General features: G+C 31.1%; 2 protein-coding genes across 2 annotated transcripts; one reads left to right on the forward strand and one right to left on the reverse strand.

Moving 5' to 3' along the window:
* The first annotated feature begins 269 nt into the window (after positions 1–269).
* Positions 270–12,721, forward strand: LOC113400123 (cilia- and flagella-associated protein 65-like). Its single transcript, XM_026639572.2, has 26 exons — positions 270–380; positions 461–680; positions 822–976; positions 1,938–2,057; positions 2,132–2,414; positions 3,163–3,244; positions 3,323–3,503; positions 4,464–4,570; positions 4,650–4,782; positions 4,898–5,061; positions 5,292–5,459; positions 6,652–6,718; positions 6,801–6,971; positions 7,340–7,528; positions 8,020–8,096; positions 8,461–8,731; positions 9,032–9,271; positions 9,430–9,603; positions 9,836–9,979; positions 10,609–10,724; positions 10,918–11,037; positions 11,114–11,246; positions 11,486–11,623; positions 12,226–12,344; positions 12,422–12,541; positions 12,622–12,721. Exons 1-26 carry the CDS (start codon positions 270–272, stop codon positions 12,719–12,721), a joined length of 3,903 nt encoding a protein of 1,300 aa, XP_026495357.2.
* A 60-nt stretch (positions 12,722–12,781) lies between these two features.
* On the reverse strand, positions 12,782–19,195 carry LOC113400119 (S1 RNA-binding domain-containing protein 1). The gene is made up of 12 exons (XM_026639559.2): positions 18,641–19,195; positions 17,890–18,043; positions 17,581–17,807; positions 17,049–17,297; positions 16,411–16,645; positions 16,142–16,260; positions 15,424–15,571; positions 14,932–15,015; positions 14,716–14,858; positions 14,347–14,559; positions 13,853–14,109; positions 12,782–13,037 (listed from the first exon to the last, which is right to left on the reverse strand). Exons 1-12 carry the CDS (start codon positions 19,111–19,113, stop codon positions 12,853–12,855), a joined length of 2,487 nt encoding a protein of 828 aa, XP_026495344.2. The 5' UTR covers positions 19,114–19,195; the 3' UTR covers positions 12,782–12,852.
* Positions 19,196–20,898: the final 1,703 nt, after the last annotated feature.

Genomic DNA, 20,898 nt, shown 5'->3' on the forward strand with positions numbered 1-20,898 from the left:
TGGTTACTTATAACTATTATGTGCCAATAAATTAATTGTTTATACTATTATTAATATTTTGGCCAAAAATATTATTTTGAAATGAGATATTTTATCGTAAGCATAGTTCTGTCCGTAAATATTTTGAACTAAGACGATAAAAAAAACGTCATAATTAAGAGATAAAAAATTGCTTTGATTGACCATCAAATATTTTTCGTAGGAAGTTCATGTTCAATTTGATAGAAAAATAAGAATTTAATTAAAATAACACTTTTAAACAACATATAATGCAAAACTTTTCAGCAGAAAGTATGTCTGATCATAAATCAGTTCATTTTAATAATATTCCTATTGATACTGTTTCTGAAAAAAGCATATCTATCCAAAATGTTTCGAATGTAAGTACATATTTTGAGTTGGATATTAAAATTGGCAAAGTGAACTAAAACATATAAAAGGTTAATAATTTATATTTCAGCACAATTTAACTTATCGCGTTTCATTAATGTACATACTCAATAGCATTGACCAAGTTTTTAAAGTTTCCATTACCTCGAACCCTGTAAGCCCTTTCGATTGGGCCGAGGTAAAAATTGTCTTTAAACCCAAAACTGTCGGACAATCATATACTGATTATTATATAATAGAGGACACAGGTGGAAACACTTGCAGATTAACTATAACAGGAAAATGCTTTGGTGAGTTATGAATTGGTATTGATTAGACTCTACATTTCAATTTTAATTTAATTTTCAGAAGTCCTTAATGGCCATATTAAACATGTATTTCCTAAACTTATCTACCTTGTTACTAGTATATGAACTATTTTACCCTTCCAGGACCTAGAGTATATCTTAATAAAAAACAACTTGTATTTAAAATATTGAAAAATGTAAATAAGCAAATACAAGAGACTATAAATATTATTAATAAATCTTCTGTTGACGCTACTTACCAGTGGCTCTTACCTGTTGGAGGGCAAGGATTTTTTCAAGTAAATACTATTTTTTTAAGTAACAAGTGAAATCAGGTATAATAAAAGCATATGACAAACTTTCTTCGTTTCTTGTGGTTTTGATTACGTACCGTAAATCTCGCTATGAATCTCGTTATGTATCTCGTTGCTGTCAAGTCAACAGATAAACTATATTCTGGCATGAGGGTCTGGTTTCGGGTATGACGGCAAAAGTCTTTAGAAAAACATTGTAAATCTATATATATTATTTTTTTATTCTGTATACATTCTAAAGCTGACGTTATCAGAATAATAAAAGGAAGTAATACAAAATATCAACAGTGTTCTGTTATTTTGGTATAAGACCTAGATCACCGCGCCATTCTATCTACTATGTACCCAGAAGAAATATCACTACGGAGGAGCGCTGACTCTTTCACGACCCCGTGGAGGTCAATTTGATGACCTCGTTTAAAAGAACATCAGCCGATATAGCTGACATTAATCGAAATCTAAAATTGCGGGTTTAAACCCTCGCAAGTTACACTAATTTTTAATGAGCATTAAAGCAACGAGATGGAACATGCTCCAAACCTCCATGGAAGAAAATCAGACCTTAACCATACAGTTCGATATTTACAGTCTCTTCGTTTTCTCTCTTTTCGTCTGTTTTTTTACAACATACAGTATGCCTGGTGCTTAACTTGCTTTGCTATTTTAATGCCTACGGGTTCATCATGGGTTTTCTAATTTGGTTTTCAGAATTTATCTATGCTATTTATTAATCAAAATTAGAAAGAACGAATTCAATTCCGTTAATTTTAATTATTGTTGCATGTTGTGGCATTTAAAATGAAAGGTGCAAATAGTGAGGAACCGAACAACTTTATTAGAAAATGTTTTTAAATAAAATCCATTTTGACCGATTAGTTACAGCAAGACTAGTTTGTCTGGTTCATATTACCAGTATTCAATTTTGACGCCGTTCTTGTATTTATAGATTTCAACTGGTAACTGTGGAGTAATTCGCGCATTTGAAAAAATAAACACAACTATCACATTCTCTGGTATAGCGCTTGGATTTTATACAGCAGAGTTAGTTTGCTTGGTTCTTAACCAGGTAACGTAGAAATTCTTGGCCGTATAATATGCATTTTCGTATATATTTTTAGTTATTTGTTCGTTATTTTATAGGAACCCTTATATTTAAGCGTAATAGCATCTGTAGTACTAGCCGGTACACCACAGTATAACATACAAGACCATATTTTCGAAAAGTATTGGAAACGAAAAAGTCGATCAACGCATTTAATGGAGAATAGCTTAAATCGTTTAAGCTACATACCATCAGCTTCGGTTTTTGACAGATATTTCGACTTTGGTACAGGAAGTGTTAAAGACATGACCTTAAATATATCAAAAACATTGTGTGTTACTAATCATAAGCAGGAAGACGGTTGTATACAGTGGCTTCCAGGTTAGTGATAAATAGTTAGAATAGTTATAAATCTATTTACTCACGAATTATCGGCATACATTAGTGTAAGTGACGCTCGTGTGCGTGAGACGACTGCAAAGACAATAAAAAAATACAAATTATCTTTCTTCTTCCAATTTGTTAAATTAATTTTATCAAAAAATCTAATCTAAATCTAATCTAAAAATCCTATAATACGGATATGTATTTGTTCGTCAATATTTTTGAAGAATTTAATTATGCGCCATCTTGAAAAAGGTAATGTCGTAGAGCATGTTAATACCTGCAACGTATTTTTTTTTTCAATACATTTCAAACAATACTTATAAAACTAACTTGGATGTAGGGCTTTGTGCAAGCTCGTCTGGGTAGGAACCATCATGAATATTCTATCGGCAAACAACGATAGGGTACTTTCTATTGTCTTGTTCGGGTTCAAGGAGATTAAAAAAAATGAGTAGTGATTAATGTTTCTTACAGTAGGTATCAATATTTACGGGCAATGATGACCACTTGCCATTAGGTGGCCCATTTCCCAGTCAGCATAAATAAATAAAATATAAAAACCTTGGTGCGCTTAAGGTTGTAATGAAGAGTTAGTTCAATCCAAATCTTACTTCGGATTTATAATAGGCAGATAGTGCGCACAAGTCATAGTGCTTTTTTTCACATTTTTTTTTTATGGAAATAAATAGCCTATACTTTATAGTATAGATATTGTTAATTCATCCCAGTTGCATGCCCACAGATTCTGATAATGTTTTCCTCATTGATCCCATTACAACTGTGATTCCACCTAATGAATCCAGATTGTTTACTGTAAGATTCAGGTAAAAATATTCGGTATACGAAAAACATTGCTATTTTTGTTTCCTTGACTTTATTTTATTATATCGTTTCTCTATTAGGCCAAAAGCTGACAACGAAGTTTATAGCTATTTATTATGTGGGGATTATCAGTACAAGATATACAATGAAGAAAATTCAGATGTAATTAAAATCAAACATACGTTGTTCAGAATACCGTGTGTGGGCAACACATGGTCTCCTTGTACTGAATGGAGTACAGAATGGAACTGTCCAGCAGAGGTAGTGTCAGTATGTTATTGGAGCATACTTAGTATCTATTATTGTATTCCAGTTTTAAGAGAAAACTATAGGTCAAGGGATATGTTTTCGCCAATAGTGTAAGAGTATTGGATTTAGTATCTAGTCTCATGAATTATAGGAAAACGATGCTTATCGTATTTGTTATAGGTTTAATCTTTGGTCATATTAATATCATCCTCATTAAAAGGAAATGCAGCGTTATAAATTATATTTAATTACGGTTTAACTGGAGAACAGGACAACTTATTTATCTTTTGGTTAATAGTGACAAGGATTTAAGATTGGAGGTTTCTTTCATGTTGTAGTTTCCTACTGTAATTTGTTCTTATGATATAAATATATTATACATTTAGCATCCAACAACCCGCATTGGAGCAGCGTGATGGAATATGCTCCAAGCCTTCTCCTCAAAGGGAGAGGAGACCTTAGCTCAGCAGTGGGAAATTTACAGGCTGTTAATGTAATACATTTATAAAACCAACAGAACTGACTGGATTTGCTTCAAATCCTTCAGCTCCATACGTGTTTTTTTTATGAAATATCAGTAAATATCAGATTGTTTTTATGGAACCGTGAGAGCAAATCTAGTAGGTACCATTATCAAAATTGTTAGGTGTCAAATTATTTATTGCAGAGGGAAATGGGTGTGCGTATTCATACGCTATAAAGTTTTTATTAGAATAGGTATATATCTGTAATCGTAATTTTATAATTAAGTGGTTATCCACTTTGAGTAGTTAATTACTACCATAAATTGAGTACAAGTTTACAGGAGAGCAAAATAACCAGTTTCCATTCGCCGATCCACTTTTTCAGCACAATATAAAGGTGCATTCAAACGCCCTTGACAGTAACTGAGGTCAATTAATAATTAGTCTTTATTTCGATGATATTAATATGTTTTGTTCGTAAGTTAAAAGCACTTTTTAATATTTCTAGATAACTCTACCTCCCACAGTTCCTTCTCGAACGGCTTTTAGCAATTTTTTACTATCGAATAAATTGGATATACCCATGCACTTCAAATTAGTAACGCCACCAAAAACGTTAGTGCACTACAATTACATGAATATATTTTTTTATATATTTTATAAAACCAGTTACGATTCAAGTGACGTGTTATAGGAATTTTGTCGTAATGCCTATGTGTGGGATCGTAACAGGACGTGGTTGGCAAATACTTACGGTAGCTTTTGAGCCACTGTTGTTTGGTGAATACTGCGAAAATTGGGACCTCATTATAAACAGAAATCAAAAAGTAAGTAAATTAATTTTTGTTGAATATTTAAGTTTGTATATTAAATTTTTATAATTTTTATAAATAGTGGCAATAGTAACTTTAATGGACTAATAAAATTTCCCGTTACAAACAGGCTCGTATATGCTTTTTCGCTAGTGCGGAAATAAGTCAAGTTGAGATGATGTCTCACGGATACAATCCAGATACACACGCAATGTATGAGTTTCAACCGACAATAACTGGCTGCACTAACTATTGTACTGCATACCTACATAACCTTACTAGGATGGAAATACAGTTTGTATTTATTTGTATACTATTTCGTTTTATAAATTTTTAATTACGACAATTTCATCCAATATTGATGTAAACAACTAAATGATGGGTATCTGTATCGTTAAGCCTGATTTTTTTGGATAATATTTTGTAAAATATAGATTGAGGTTTTAAAATGAAGGTATCTTGTATACTATATACCTTTAGGATGGAATGAACTAATTAAATTATATTTTCATTTTGACGAAAAGTATGCGGATTCTAAACAACGTTTCATGGTTGGGAGCTGATAACTGTGGATCTTTAGTGTTATTACCTAAAGAAATAGTTCGCTACCATTGGTGGTTCTTCCCCAAAGAACCGAACAAAGTGTACAAAACAACTGTGACGTGTAGCTTTGTCTGTCTGATCAACGGCAAGTAAGTACAATGTTGCATGTACATCATACTGTCTAAGGCAGAACTTCACCTGGTTCAGCTCATAAGCGTACCGATATCACTTTGTAAACCCATTGTAATTTCAGTAGTTCGGGATGGCAAAATAAAATTATGTTTTACAGTGATGTCCAATCTCTCTATATTTGAAAGAAAGAAAGAAGAAAGAAAGAAAGAAAAAACATTTATTGACATACACACATATAAAGAAAAAAAATATATATATACAAAAATGGATATAAAAACAATATAATAATAAAGAAAAAATAATTAAATATAATTAATATGACACTTGTGTGCAGTCAAAAGGAGACAGCTCAGGCTATGAGGGATTTTTATCCCTCTGCTGATTTTCAGCTGTCTCCCTTGTAGCCACGCAATGACAGTATCAACTTGAAAAAAAAAAAAAAGAAAAACATTTGAGGGGCACGAGACGCAAGGCGCAGGTTGCGGCCGATCACACCAACTATTTCTTTGCAATCCCTCACAATCATCCAATTGTTTTCTTATGACAGCTCAATCATTTTAAAAATAAGAAATAGTGTTACATGCCAGTATTAAATGTTATTCCATATAAAATAATATTAATTAAAGTTGTACAAATTATTGATCAATTAATTACAATAATAATTGTATATATTTATAATATGTAATAATAATTTGATATAATTAATTATGACATCCTATGACGTATTACCGTATTGGAGGCTAGGGCTAGTCTCTAACACCATATTTGTGGTTGAGACACAATGTTTATTCAGGAAAGCACGGGTGCGATGCATTGCGTCATCAAGCGAACCCCGAGAGCACGAACACAGCAAATAAAAATTTAACTTGTTTGATTGTAATAAAAAAAACTCCAGTTTATCGGAAAAACGCTTTTCGTACCTATGTATTCGGTTGTATTCGTGCAATTAATGATGAAATAACTCATCTATATGTATTTGAGAAGGTTATACCACTACTACGAGAAAAAAGTCATTTATGTATAAGAAATATACCAGTTAAGGATAAATTACACCAATTCGCTGTTCATATTCAACTAATTTGACACTATATTGAAAAATAAAACTAAATAAATGCATACCTACTCGTTATTTTCTAAAAGGGCATTGGCTTTTATAGATTTATGATTTACTATGTTTAGCACAAACAAATAACAATAACATGTTTCCAGACCAATAGGTGAGCCAACTGAAGTATTTGTTCAAATAAATGGATTTTCGGAGCTACCGGATTTAAGAGTACTCTCATTGCATATTTCTTATTTTGAGCATTTTTGTCGATAACAATATCGAAATTGCTACATTATTTTATCAACTTTAGGTATTACCAAAGACTTTGAATATTCACGATGCGTTGGTTGGAGAAAACGTGACGTTTAATGTCACGTTATATAACTATGGATCGTGCTATTTTACGTCGAAATTGTATCACACCATAGACGGTATGGGCGATGATTTCAAAGGAGATAAATTTGAAATGGAGTCTTCGATTGTGAGTAATATTGTAATAATAGAATGAATACTAATTAATTTTGTCTTTGAGTAAAAATGAAAATCAGTTATTTTGTGTATTATTTAACATATTCAGTCTTATTTATCCTCGAAAGAGTCAGCCAATGCAGGTACGAGGTAAATAACATATGTCAGTAAACTCTTACCAGTGTACGTCTATCTTTCAAATAGAAAATAAAAAGACAAGCAAGACTTATTCCATTGAAATAGTGTGTGTGCTATGAAAAAGCTATTAACAGATATATTTATAATGATTTGATCCAAGATTATCAATTATCATATTATCACTGCTTTAAATATTTACTTAAATCTACTAATTTATCCAATAAATGCAACTTATTGTTGCAGAATAGTCTGAAACCATCAAATCACTGCGAAGTAACACTGACGGTAACAGCAGACCGGGCCGGTTCTAGACAAATAAATATCAAATACACCGTTCTGTTTCGTACAGAATATGAGGAAGTGGAAGAGATACAACCAATAGATAAAAATATTTGCACCGTTTGGTATGATGGAATATACCCAACTATCAAAGTAAGGTCCAAATTAATCTTGAAAAAATGCAATTATAAAAGCTTATAAGATGACGGACCCAAATCCAACCACTGCACTAATTATCTTCAAAACCACGTCAGAAACGTTGCTTACAATTTATGGTTTTTATATATACAAGACCTAAGTTGGCCATTTTGAAGTTTGTCAAAAGTGGCTGCACGAAAGTTTGTAGGAATAAAAAAGAGGATTATCTACATAATAAATCATTTAAACTCTTGTAATATAATTAATTCTAATCTAATTTACTAATAAATGAGAAATATTACAAAAGTTAATATTGTTAAAGGAAAACCCAATCGAAATCTGACATCTTTAAAAGAAAAGTTTACAGAAAGTAATTATAACTTGAAAGGTTATTTCATATTTCTTTTGGTTTCTATCGGCCTTTGGACTTGATAGCGTTAACAATATACAAACTCCCATTTCACCTTTTTAATATTAGCACGATAAATTCACAATTTTATTTTCAGATTAAACGTACAATATCAATTAAGTGCCCTATTGTTCTGAGTAACCACTGCGTCGGGAACATAGTTAACGTAGAAGAGTTCGTATAGCTTACTTATCTCTTATATATTGATTATAAAATCATTTGTTAAAAAAGAAACTTGTATATTAGCTCAGCTTATATTATTTAACTACATGGCTCGTCATCATGGCATATTCAATCCTGTCCTTAAAGAAGTTGTTGGGTTTTTCTGTTACGAAATTCTAACAAGCTCACAGTTGACAGTTACACACGCATACATTTTTATGTGTATGCACAAACCTATGATTGCGTACAGCCTATATTTTCTCCTGTAAAGTTGGTAAAAGAGTTCCTGTTGTAAAGTTGCTGGACAGCTTATTAGAAGTCGAAATTTTCTTAATAATAACTTTATAGTTTCCGTATATCTGCGGATTTTTTTCAGACTGAACAAAGGTCTTCGAGAATGTCGTCCCAATAAACCATTGAATATTAGTCTGCATGCTCCTGACCTTTGTGTACGATCTGAAGAGGTTGAATTTGCGTTCGTTTTGAGTTGCATATATTCAGTACCTGTGCCATTCCGCTTTCGTAGGGAAAAAATATGCGATTGCGAAATGGTTGAAGTTCCAGTTGGTATATCAACGTATGAGATGAGACACACGTGTGTTCATAGACCTTTGGTTGAATTATTTCCTATGAATGGAATCGTTGCGGTATTAACTTTAATTAAATAACTATGAGTTTATCTATTATACTATACATTTGTTTCTAATATTTAAACCAACGTAACTGTATCACATTGACTTAGTGCGATGAAAATATCTAGTGTAGCTTTGTCATAATATTTTTTGGAAATTTGATGCCCATTATATTTTATACATGGTTCAAATATATTTGACCGAATCAAATTACCTAACTAGTTTTGAAATAAAAAATCATATATATTATTTTAAAAAAATATAGGCGATTTGCACATGGTCTTTAAGAAGTATATTTTGTTAATATTATTTCAGCCTAACAATCCTGTGTTATTACATATGAGATTTCAATACACACTCAAAGGACGAAACATACTCTGTTTTGTATTAACTTTGCCTAACCAAAGAACTTTAAATATTTTTATTCATGTAAACGCACTAATGAATTCAAAAGGTATTCTTATTGCTTTACGAAGACAGACCATTGTGGACGATTATTTAACCGTTTTGGATTGTGGAAGAGTTCCCATTAACAACTTGGACCCCGTAATTCGGGTAGGATTATTTTTAACTTTAATAAATTAAATTTATAAATAAATAGTTTTTTACATAGTATTAAAATATGGTGGTAAAATGGTTTCATTGACTTCTTAGCGGAAAATATTTAATAAATTCCTTCTTTTACAATTCGTTGAAAAAAAAAAAAATTTTAGATCGCATGGCTCTATAACCCAACCGAAGTTTTTACAACATGGCGTCTTTTACGAGGGAACTCAGTTACGTCAGACCCAGTTATACGTAGTCTACAATACTTCGCGGAAGTTCCACCAATGGATAAATTGGCAGTACCCTTTGCTTTCATGCCAACGGAAATGGTCGATTATGAAGTTAGCAAATATCTTTGGATATTAAAAATAATAAATCAGCAGTAAACTGAACTAGTTTTTAAAACATATTTTGCACTTACTACATTTTTCTAAGTTGTATATTTGACGCAATCGCATAATAACAAACTAAAGTTTTTAAATTAATTAACGCATCTTTAATTCAAATGTAGATAGGTACTAAAGAGTAGAAGATTATTTTTTTTATGACAAAAATGTATATTTCTCTCTTTAGGTAATTTTCTATTGTTCATTTGGATACGATACAGTGAAAATTCTGGTCAAAGGACAGGGTGGTTTACCTAATTGTATTGAAACGAGGCTTGACATACCATTATATGTGGAAAAAAATATCCGGTCTACCTACAGACACAATGTTGTAAGTAAAAGCGTAATCCTTATGTTGAAATATATCTACGATTTAAGTAATAGTATTAATTATATTAAGAGGCATTTCCCTAATTTGTTTAAAACTAAAGCTAATACGAACAAATACTTTAAATGTTGAACAGTTATTTAAATAACATTTTTATCTCTGATTTTCACGGCTCCTAATTTTACTAGCCACAACACAGCGCCATCTTGCGCTACCGCGCTGATGGAAGCGTATCATTGATCCCTTAAGATTTACGTGTAAGCCTTTTAGATCAACCAAAAGTCGATAAATTCAAAGCAGCATAAATAGCCTTTTTGAGTTCCAATGCAAAAAAGGGAAATGTAGAACCCGTTTCCTTTTGGAGTTTTTTAAACCACAATGAGGTACCTCTAAATAAATCCAGCCACTGATTCAAAGGCAAGTAATCGCATCCTAATATATACGGATTCGCCCACCCACGTATGTGCGCTTCGCGGAACTGTCCGCAGCGCGAGCAAGGAACATGCATCACACATGCCTCTGACATAGATACGTTTTAAAACTCGAATTATATGTCATTTTAAGTGTAAGTGTTACAGATAAAAGATTGAAATATATTCAAAAACAAAATATATCATATCATTACATTTTAGGTCTCCCTTTCCAAAGACCATCTTACCATACCAATAATGCCCACGCACTCACTTTCAAGGGACATTATAGCTATTAACAACGATACAGAAAATACTATGAGATTTATTTGGTTGCCGTAAGTTTTTTTATATAGCTATAACATTATTTTATATAAATGATAAATGTTAGTTGAAATATCCCTACAAATTAATGTATATATTTTAAATAATCATTACATGATTTAATCACAACGTAACGTAACGAAGTGCATCAGGTATGTTTTAGTTGAAATATGATAATTATAAGTTACAGTACAATATTTTATATAGTGAACGTATTGCAAATGTTGTCAACATTGTAATGACGCCATGGTGGGGTGTTATCCAGCCTAAAAGTTCAGAGTGGATAACAGTTACCGCCTATTCTCTACAAGAACCGGCAACATTTACGTAAGAGAATCCATTTTTAATTTAATGAAACTACAAGGCATATCCAATTCTATCAAAATGTTTTTTTTTTTTTTAGGACGACAATTTCATGCGAAATTTTAGATTTGACTAAGCGCAAGCAGTACCAAATGAACGAGATACTGAGGAGGAATAAAATAGACAAATGCAGTCGAGAATTTATTTTGACCGAGGAAGGACTTTCTAATCCCGTAAAACCTTGTTTATTAAAAAAAATATAGTAAAAGTGGAAGATGCTGAAAAAAAAAAGGAAATCGATAGAGATCTTAGCGGTTTAGCGGTCAAAAATATTGATTTTGATTTATTGCATGCCCAAAAAAATACAAGATTAATATTTATATAGCAAAAAAAATATTTATATATTTGAACATAAAATCACAAAAATATTATTTATGCTGTGCATTTATATGAGTTAATTGATGCATTACAGGGAATAAATGACTGTCCACCTTATGTACTCGATATCAAGAAGCCCAAAGCCTCATACCTGGCTATGACTATATCGATTTCTTCACAGGGTCAACGAGATGGATTTCCAAGAATGAAGTTAAAACAAATGTGGGAGCAGGTGCCAAATTTCAGGATTAATTTATAAAAATAGTTAAGGATACAACTATATATACTAGATGGATTTTATAATAAACTTATCAACTATACTAGAGATATTTATAGAGCAAAACGTGTTCATGCACTCAAACATTTCTTAACTTGGTATAGTAAAAGATCAGGCCAAAATATCATATCAAAATTTATTTTAAATCATTATTTTACATGATTTTGTAAATTTGAACCACCGCCTCGAAATGGAGATTCTACCGAGAAGAACCGACAAGGAAGTCAATAGTTACTCTTTTCCGACAATTACTTTCATTACGTATGAACTAAACGTACTTGAATGAAAACGCCAAATTAAATCCAGGCCGCTGCTGAAGATTTCCTGGTGCCACCTCGAGTCGTCTTATCCACTTTTAACCTCACTTTGCTAGTAAACATGTTACGAATATGTATAAGCACCGCAATTACTTCTTATAGGACTGCTTATAAAATGGCCTTTGTCAAGAATTAGAAAACCTTTTAAGGAAATTAAACTTTTATCGAATGGTAGAAGTAGAGTTGTACAAATAACAATTCGCGTATCGCGCATCTAATCCAGTGACTAATTCTCCCCAGCCTCCGCCATATGACTTGCTATCAACTGACTTGAGCAATTATGGAGATCATTCAGAGAATTCGACGGCTACCAACATCGCAACGGGGGATATCATAAAAATCCTTGATGGAATATTGTGGTAGTTTTACCAAAAAGTCTGTATAATTCCATAACATCCTGTGCAAGAAATTTAAGATATTTGGCTAAATATTTCAGGGACGCACTGCACAGTAAGATGTTTAAAGCTCATATTGAGTTTTATGCCAAGGAAAGTATACCGACCTACGACCAATTACTCAAAGTTACGAAACATGATGCGAAGAAGCTAAGTAGACGGTGGGTTATTCACAACCACAAAATATTGTATCCAAAAATATAACTTTGAAATTAATTTAAGGCATTTTTGCTTTCTCTAGAGTAACGTCAGGAATATGCGATGCTGTTGTCAATAAGGCCGTATTTCACGTTTACAACCTCAAAACAAAACAAGGGTTGTCAATTTTGGAAGCAGAATAATTATTATTTATAGTTTATTGTTAATAGAATTTAAATTAAATATAACAAAAACAAAAGTAATTTCATTGAATTAGCATTTATTAAAAAAAAAAAAACAGATCTTATCGGAAAAAATAGGCAAAATAAATATATCAGTCAAGAATGTTGTCAAGTTTTAGTTGTAGCTTCTTTGGTTTGGGAGTTGCAATAACTGTAACAGCAACTCTATCTCCTAGTTTCAATGTTGCGTTACCCATCTTGCTCGTGTGTATGAGTCCATTGTCTCCAACGCCACAGTCAACGAAACATCCAAATGGCACTACATTACGAACAACACCTACAAAAATATTACACTTAAAAATAAACTTTACACTAGATTCCAATGGCAGGGGAAAAAAGATTTACATACATACAATTACTACAAACAGTTCTTGTGTTAGAGACTAGCCCTAGCCTCTAATACGGTGCTACGTCATAGGATGCCATAATTAATTATATCATTAATAATATCACATATTATAAATATATACAATCATTATTGTAATTAATTGATCTATAATTTGTACAACTTTAGTTAATATTATTTTATATGGAATAACATTTAATACTGGCATGTAGCACTATTTCTTATTTTAAAAATGATTGAGCTGTCATAAGGAAAACAATTGGATGAATGTGAGGGATTGTAAAGAAATATAGAGAGATTGGAGCATCATTGTAAAACACAATTTTATTTTGCCATCCCGAACTACTGAAATTACCTGTTTAATATCTTTTTGTCTATAAAAAAAACACTCTCCCACACATCGCCGACATTCGAAACGACATTATTCAACAATCCATAGTGAATACCACAGATTATTTTGAACTCGAACAATGATGTCATATCAATTCAAGGTCAAAGTTGTTTATTTATTTTTATTAGGAATATAAATTAAAATAAAAAATATATAGCATCTCTGATTAGAGATGTTAGAGTAGCGTCTATGCCGCTGGAATCTGTAGTAAAAATAATTAGTATTCCTATAGTGTAAATATTAACTAAATAACTGTTAGAACTTGATTTTGGATCAGAGTTCTAATAGTCTACAAATTTTGAGTATTATAACCAATTCCACACCTCCCAAGGTTCGTTTTGGAAAAATGTGTTACCTGTGAGACTTGTGCCCTTCTTCAATTGGTCGGGAGCTTGAACGGATAGTGAGTAAACAGGTCTGCAGAATGTTATCATGTTGTCTTCATATGTTTTTTGCTTGAAAGCATTTACTATTAACTCGAGAGTGCTGATATCAGTGTTCAAGTCCTTGCTCATTGATACATGGTCTATTGTTGCTACTTTTCTGTCAACTTCTTCGGGGAATCGAGGTTTTGTTAGATCCTTAATATTAACACCTATTTTTTTAGCGAATCTTGAAAAAAATACAAAATTACAGACTTACTGTTTTTTTTTTATTTTTATTTGTAGGCGGATTGGCAGCCAACTGATTGTAAGTGGTCACCACCCATAGACATTTTCATTGTAAGTAATATTAACAGGGTTGGTTACATCGTTCATTGGAAGATTCCTAATTACCCCACTCTACCCCTGATTATATCGACATTCAAACAATAAAATTAAAACATAATAAATAATTAAAATATCTTACAACTTCGCAACAGTGTAACTTTCTGGATGTACAATTGTTGAATCCAAAGGTTCCGAGCCTCCCAATACTTTCAAAAAACCCGCGCATTGTTGGTAAGTTATTTTTCCGATTCCGCTGACTTTCAAAATCTCCGCTCTCATTTTAAAACTGCCATTGTCTTGACGGTACGATATTATCTTCTTCGCTCGGCTTTCATTTAATCCAGAAATCCGTCTAAAAATTTAGGATATCATATAATATTTTTTTAAATATAATTACAATTCATTTTGAGTAATATTTGTGTACGTTGTCATTAAAGGTTTCTTATTCAAGAAAGTTTTACTAGTGTTACCGACGTTGAAGCGTTTTTTTATAATATTAACTTTATACCTTAACATTGCTTGTGACGCTGTGTTAATATCCACTCCAACTAAACTAACAACCTTTTCCACGGTTGCATCCAAAACACTTTCCAGCATTTTTGGAGGAATGTCATGCTGGTAAAGTCCGACGCCTAAATTCTTAGGTTCAACCTGAAAATATTAAATTTCTTCAAATACTTTTCTAAATATAGTTTAATTGCAATTTGGGATCATATCCAAATACCTTTATCAGTTCTCCCAAAGGATCCAATACTCTCCTTGCGATTGATAAAGCTGATATCAAATTTGGATCCATGTTTGGGTGTTCCTTGAATAAAATATTTATATTAAACTTTTGTCTCATCAATTCTAACATATTTTACGAAAAATCTATCTGAATCCGTTTTCGTACAATTACTTATCCATTTAATTTTTCTTCAGTTTCATATTGTAAATTGTGTAAAAAGTAAATTTCGGTAGAGAAAAATCTAATTTGAGCAATGAGTGATCCAAATCTGTACATTAATGTTTTAAAAGTATATTTCGAACTTTGCTACGTCAATCAATTAAATATGCCAAAAGTTGATCACCTAATAGTATGCATATTATATCATAAATCTTAGACTTTTCTAAAAACGACATCGACAATCGCTGTCGCCAATCGCCAATCGTTGAGAATAGACATAATTAAATATTACTTATTTATATAGATAAATAATCTAAAAACGAAATATACCTTCTGCGCCTCCTTGCTGATAGAGTAAATGGACGCACCCTGTTCAGGCACAATAATTACTGGTATTTCATCAGATATGTAATGTTTTTTCAGCCAAGATTCGGTTTCACGACATGCTGTACCATTGCCTAGACCGATTAATTCTACTCTGAAAAACATGTACGAGTGTATTTAAACAATCTCCTAAGCGGTTGGACCAGTTTCGATGAAATTTTTATGTGAATTTGTGTGGGCCTCTGAATTGTTTAGGTACGGTAGGCGGTGCTACGATCAGGAAATAAACAACATAGTTTTACCCAGACGAATTCGGGTCGGGTAAAAAAATATAAAATAAAAAAAAAGTATACAAAAATATCCTTATAGTGGTCGTAAATAAAAGTTGAAACTTTATAGTTGTTGTTGACACTAGCCTAGGATTTAGGCATTGTACCATAAGCATACGACATAAGTAGTATCGAAAAACTATATAATGATAATTTTAACAAATAGATTATATTAAATATTATTAATTTAAATAAATAAATCGTAAAAAAATGTTTGAAAACAGAATTAAGTTATCAGCACTTAAGAAGGCTGTAGTTAAAGTTCGAAAACCAAGAATTGTTAATATGATGAACTTAAACAGGGAATATATTTACTCAATATATGTACAAGCTATTCACTTTTATAAGCACAATGTAAATGTTATTTTTAATTTATTTCAAAATTATTACAATACCTATGCTTTTTAAGAAGATTTCTTAACTGGTTAACAGCTGGATCGTTATTATTGCAATGAAAATTTGGGTATATGTTACAAGCTTCTAATTTCATTCCCGTATTGTCTATGATTCCAACCTTAAAATATAACATTGTTATTTCCTCCATTTAGGCAGTTTAGTGTCGGTGTTTTTCATAAGAAGCCAACAAGACACTTAATGTTTGAACCAAATGGCCAAATTTTCAAGCAATGAGCTTTTTTTATGTCAAGCAAAACGCCAAACTTACTTTGCAGCCAGCCTTGAACCCTGGATCTAATCCTGCTATATTTCTATTCTTTATCGGTTCTGTTAAAAGATATTTTTCCAAATTAGCTGAGAATGTTTTGACGGCTTCTTTTTGTGCCGCATTCGTTAGTTCTGATCGCACTTGTCTAGAGAGCCATGGTTTTATTAGACGATTATATGCGTCGCCAAGTCCCTTATTCACCCAATGATTACTTCTCCACAGAGTTTGACAAAACCTTCAATTGATTATTTTTTTTATTATTGTATAAAGTAAATACTCTCTACTTAATGATTAGGCTAGATTGCTACAGATGTCAAAGCTCTGGATGGCAACCGATTTTCGTTGATTTAAGAAAAAAATCTGAACTTTTATATATTATAATAATGAGCTCTGGTCCCTAATATCATAGAAACAATATTAAACGCCTGAGAAAATGTTGGAAAATTTCATACAGAGGATTGGACTTATGATGCAAGAAAATAGATGCACCGGTACCACCATTGTCCAGTAGATATTTTAAATTTTTATATACTTAAGGCCATAATGCAAATAATTCTTATGTACATAAATATTAAAAGGTAAAACCAAACAAAACCTACATAGCTAAAAGACTAATAGAATATTTGACTAAAACTTACCTTTCAAGTCTATTGTAAAACCAATCAGGTATAATAACTTTCACAGAGAGTATTTTTTCTTCCTCACCTCTGTTAACAGCCAATGTCTGGTAACATTTTACGAATGCAACGGGACACTTCCAATCAAAATATAATTTGTATGTTTCTGGATCTGATCTATTATCAAGCTTTTTGTTATCACCTTCTTGCTTTTCCTTAGTAGAACTCTTCGTTCGACTACTTTGTAGAGTAAATCTAGTTTCTTCTTTCCTATTTAAATTATAGTTTTATTTAATAAACGAAAATAAGTGTTTTTTTTTATTTTGATATTTGCATTTTTATTGGACGGTTTGGAGCGATTCGGAACGATGTATGTATACAGTACCCTATAGCACTCAAAATAATCTAGCTGGTAGAAACCAGTGAAAATAGTTCTGGAGGTTACCCCCTACATACAAACAAACAAATTTCATCTCATTATGAATTACATAAAAAGGATATGTAAATACATATACTATATACCACTAATATAGCATTATTACATGTGACTTACAATGTCCTCATTTGTTGAAGAACTCTTGCATCCTTATACATGATATCTGCTACAATGTGCATTATATGAGTTTCTATTTTATCGACACTTGATAGTTCCTCTGAACCATCACAAAGTGAATTCAAATCAATATATTCATCATTCAAAGCCCTCACTGCATATTTTTCTAAGCCTAAATTGCGGGCCCTTTCTGCTAAGGACACAGAATGTGATTTTAAGGGTCCATACTGAAAACAAAATATATAAAATTATTATTAGTTATAATAATAATGCCAATTTTTTTTAAAAATGTTATGTGTATTTACTCACTACTAAATCTAGTTCAGATAGATTTTTTGTTTTTAATATGCTTTGTTCGATCTCTGGTGTCAGTTTCTTAGATTTTCTTAATGTTTCCAAAACAGATTTCACTTTCTTTTTAAATTGTAGCACATTTTGATAACTTTCATAAATATCTTGAAGTCTGAAATTAATAATAAAGAGGACATACATAGAAATAAATCTTAAAATATAAAAGTACTTGTTTAAATTTAACAGGCAAGTAATAAGAGTTGACAGATTTTTAGTTCATAGATTTATTAGTAAATATTTATTTATTTTGTGAAAACAAACTGTATATAGTAAATTTCAAACACAATAAGTATGTATTAACTAAAGGGTTTAAAATATGATTTTATGAGAACAATTATTGTTATTTAAATAAATACTAGTCTTTTACATAAGGGAAATGTAACAAATCAATTCAACATATTTGTATTAACAAATAATTTTAATATACAAGCTGATTTATTAATTTATGTTTATAAGCTCTTTATTTTTTTATTCTAAAAATTTATTTTATTTTTCAACTATAACTTGTAAATAAAATATAGTCTACATATTTATTTAATAGTATCTAGTTTAAAGAAAATGTGTGACAATATTTTGTTTTAGCAGATCTAGTGGAAAGTGTAAAATATTCAGGAGAATATAATGAATCAAATTGTTTTAAAAAAGATCTTGAGTAATAGTATAGAGAGTAGTGAATTAAAACCTAAAAAAAAAACAATGCAGTCATTACCGATCTGGCATAAGATGATCGACAGTTTCCTTTCTATATCTAGCGATAAATGGTAGTGTGCAACCTTCATTTATTAACGAAATAAATTTTTGAGCTAAGACTGGAGTAATTTTTTCAAAATTTGATAGCATTTCAGCATCATTGAATAAGCTATTGCATTCTTCATATGGAATTTCTCTATTAAGATTAATATCGTTATCAGTGTCATCATTTACGTCTAATTCTTTTTTACTTTGTTTTTTTATTATTTTTCTCTTGGGCTTATCATCATTAATGTCTTTTTTTATTTGCTTTTTAATGACTTTCTTCTTAGGCTTGTCATCTTCACTATTGTCACTTAACAATTCCTTAATTGTGACGAGTTTTTTACTACTTGCTTTAGTAGTTATTCTCTTTTTTATACTAGGTTTTTGATTTTCATCATCAACATCTTTTATTTTCCTTTTTCTAGAACGAGAATCTACGTCTTCCATATTCAATACAAAAATATTTCAATCTAAATTTTATTTATTTCAATAACTGCTTTTGTCCAGTGGTCAAAATACAGGTACTTATTTCAAATTCAAAATAATTTATATCATTACTTAACTTTTGAAGATAAACTTCAAACTGCTTCTATCAAAGTCAGTTGCGTGTAATGATAGACCCAGATATTTGCAAAATTTGTATTGGAAATAAAGGAACGTATTCGATTAAATAAAAATTGATTAATGGTACAATATTAATAAAAATAGAGTACTCAATTGGGTATAGCAAAATGTGAATGGAGCATTATAAGAAATACAAATTTGAATGGTAAAAATTACAAGAAATAATACTACAATAAACAAATTAGAAAATCGTGCAACGTACGCTCCAATCGAATGTATAAAAATATCTTAATAAAAAAGCACATTTTAACAACACGTTTAAAATTATATGATATTAAAAATGCATAAGTTATTGCCACTGGCAGCAAATGTGTTTAAAGAAATTTAATTTTTAACATATAAACATTTAAATTAACACTTAAGAATTTATTTTGTTTCTTTGCATAATGTTTCATTAAATATTAATTATTTGGGCTTGAAAATTAGTATTATAACCTGAATTTATTTATTTACGCGCAAAGTACCAAATTGTAGAAAATCATTTAGGTTTGGACTTTCAAGAACATTTTTTCTTGTATGAATCCTAACTTTATTTTTTTGCAACTACATTTTTATTAAATATATTTTCTTCAAAGTACATGTTTATTTTCATATTCACTAACAATTTTAAATAATATATCGCCCGATTTTTTTTTCAAAGTTATCTATTGAAGCTTAGGACAATGAAAGTAAATGATTTAAACTTTTTCATTAAATTGATTACTGAAACTGATAATAACACAGATTATGAAAATAACTCAAAGGTTTAACATAGGTTTTTGTGCGACCGTCTTGTTAGTCAAGTGGCTGGCTATAGGGTTCGAGATATCAAGTTCTGGATTCAAACCCAATTCAAAAAAGATTGTTAGGTTTTTCTGTTAAAAAAATCCCGGCCCTTGGAAAGTACGTAAATTCGTTGGTGCACCTGAACTTTTTTCAGTCCTGTTGGATATTCCGTGCGTCTCGCGATGCGCCTACTGTTGCGCCATCTCGCGGAACAGTGGTGACAATACGTAGATGCCCAGCTGACTGGCGCCTTCCCAAGTAGTATATGATTCATACGTACTTCGAGGTCATTATTAATCGAAAATAATTAACGTTATGACCTCGACGATAATCCAATGTGGTTTTCAATCAATCTATTTACATTTTTTTCGTGCAAAATCGATATCAAAAGGTACGTAATGTACCAAAAAAAAAATTAGAAATCCAACCCTTCCGAGTGAATGTGTTGCCGCTTATTATTGAATTGAATTTTAGGTAAAAAACTATTCGAAAGCAGGCATGTCTCCAACGTGAGAGAAATTATCGATGTAGATGGTAAACGTATCATCGAGGGAAAATATTTGCCACAAACTAGGGTAACAAACCCTCCGTACGATGTTACGTTGAAGGTATATGAAAAAAATTTTTTTTATTGTAAATTGTATTATTAAGATCTTATGCAAACGACACTAAATCATGAATTTTTACAGTTACTTGTATAAGGATAACAACTCGTTGAAGCAAATATGCACGATCGTACAGTCAAACTAAATAAGTATTTTTAGAGTAATTGTAGATTCTAGTTTCATAGCAATTTCACTAGTGCAAGAGGCACTAATAAGTTAATGCTTTGCTCTTTCGTTT

This window comes from Vanessa tameamea, chromosome 8, assembly GCF_037043105.1.
Source record: "Vanessa tameamea isolate UH-Manoa-2023 chromosome 8, ilVanTame1 primary haplotype, whole genome shotgun sequence".
Classification (NCBI taxonomy): domain Eukaryota; kingdom Metazoa; phylum Arthropoda; class Insecta; order Lepidoptera; family Nymphalidae; genus Vanessa; species Vanessa tameamea.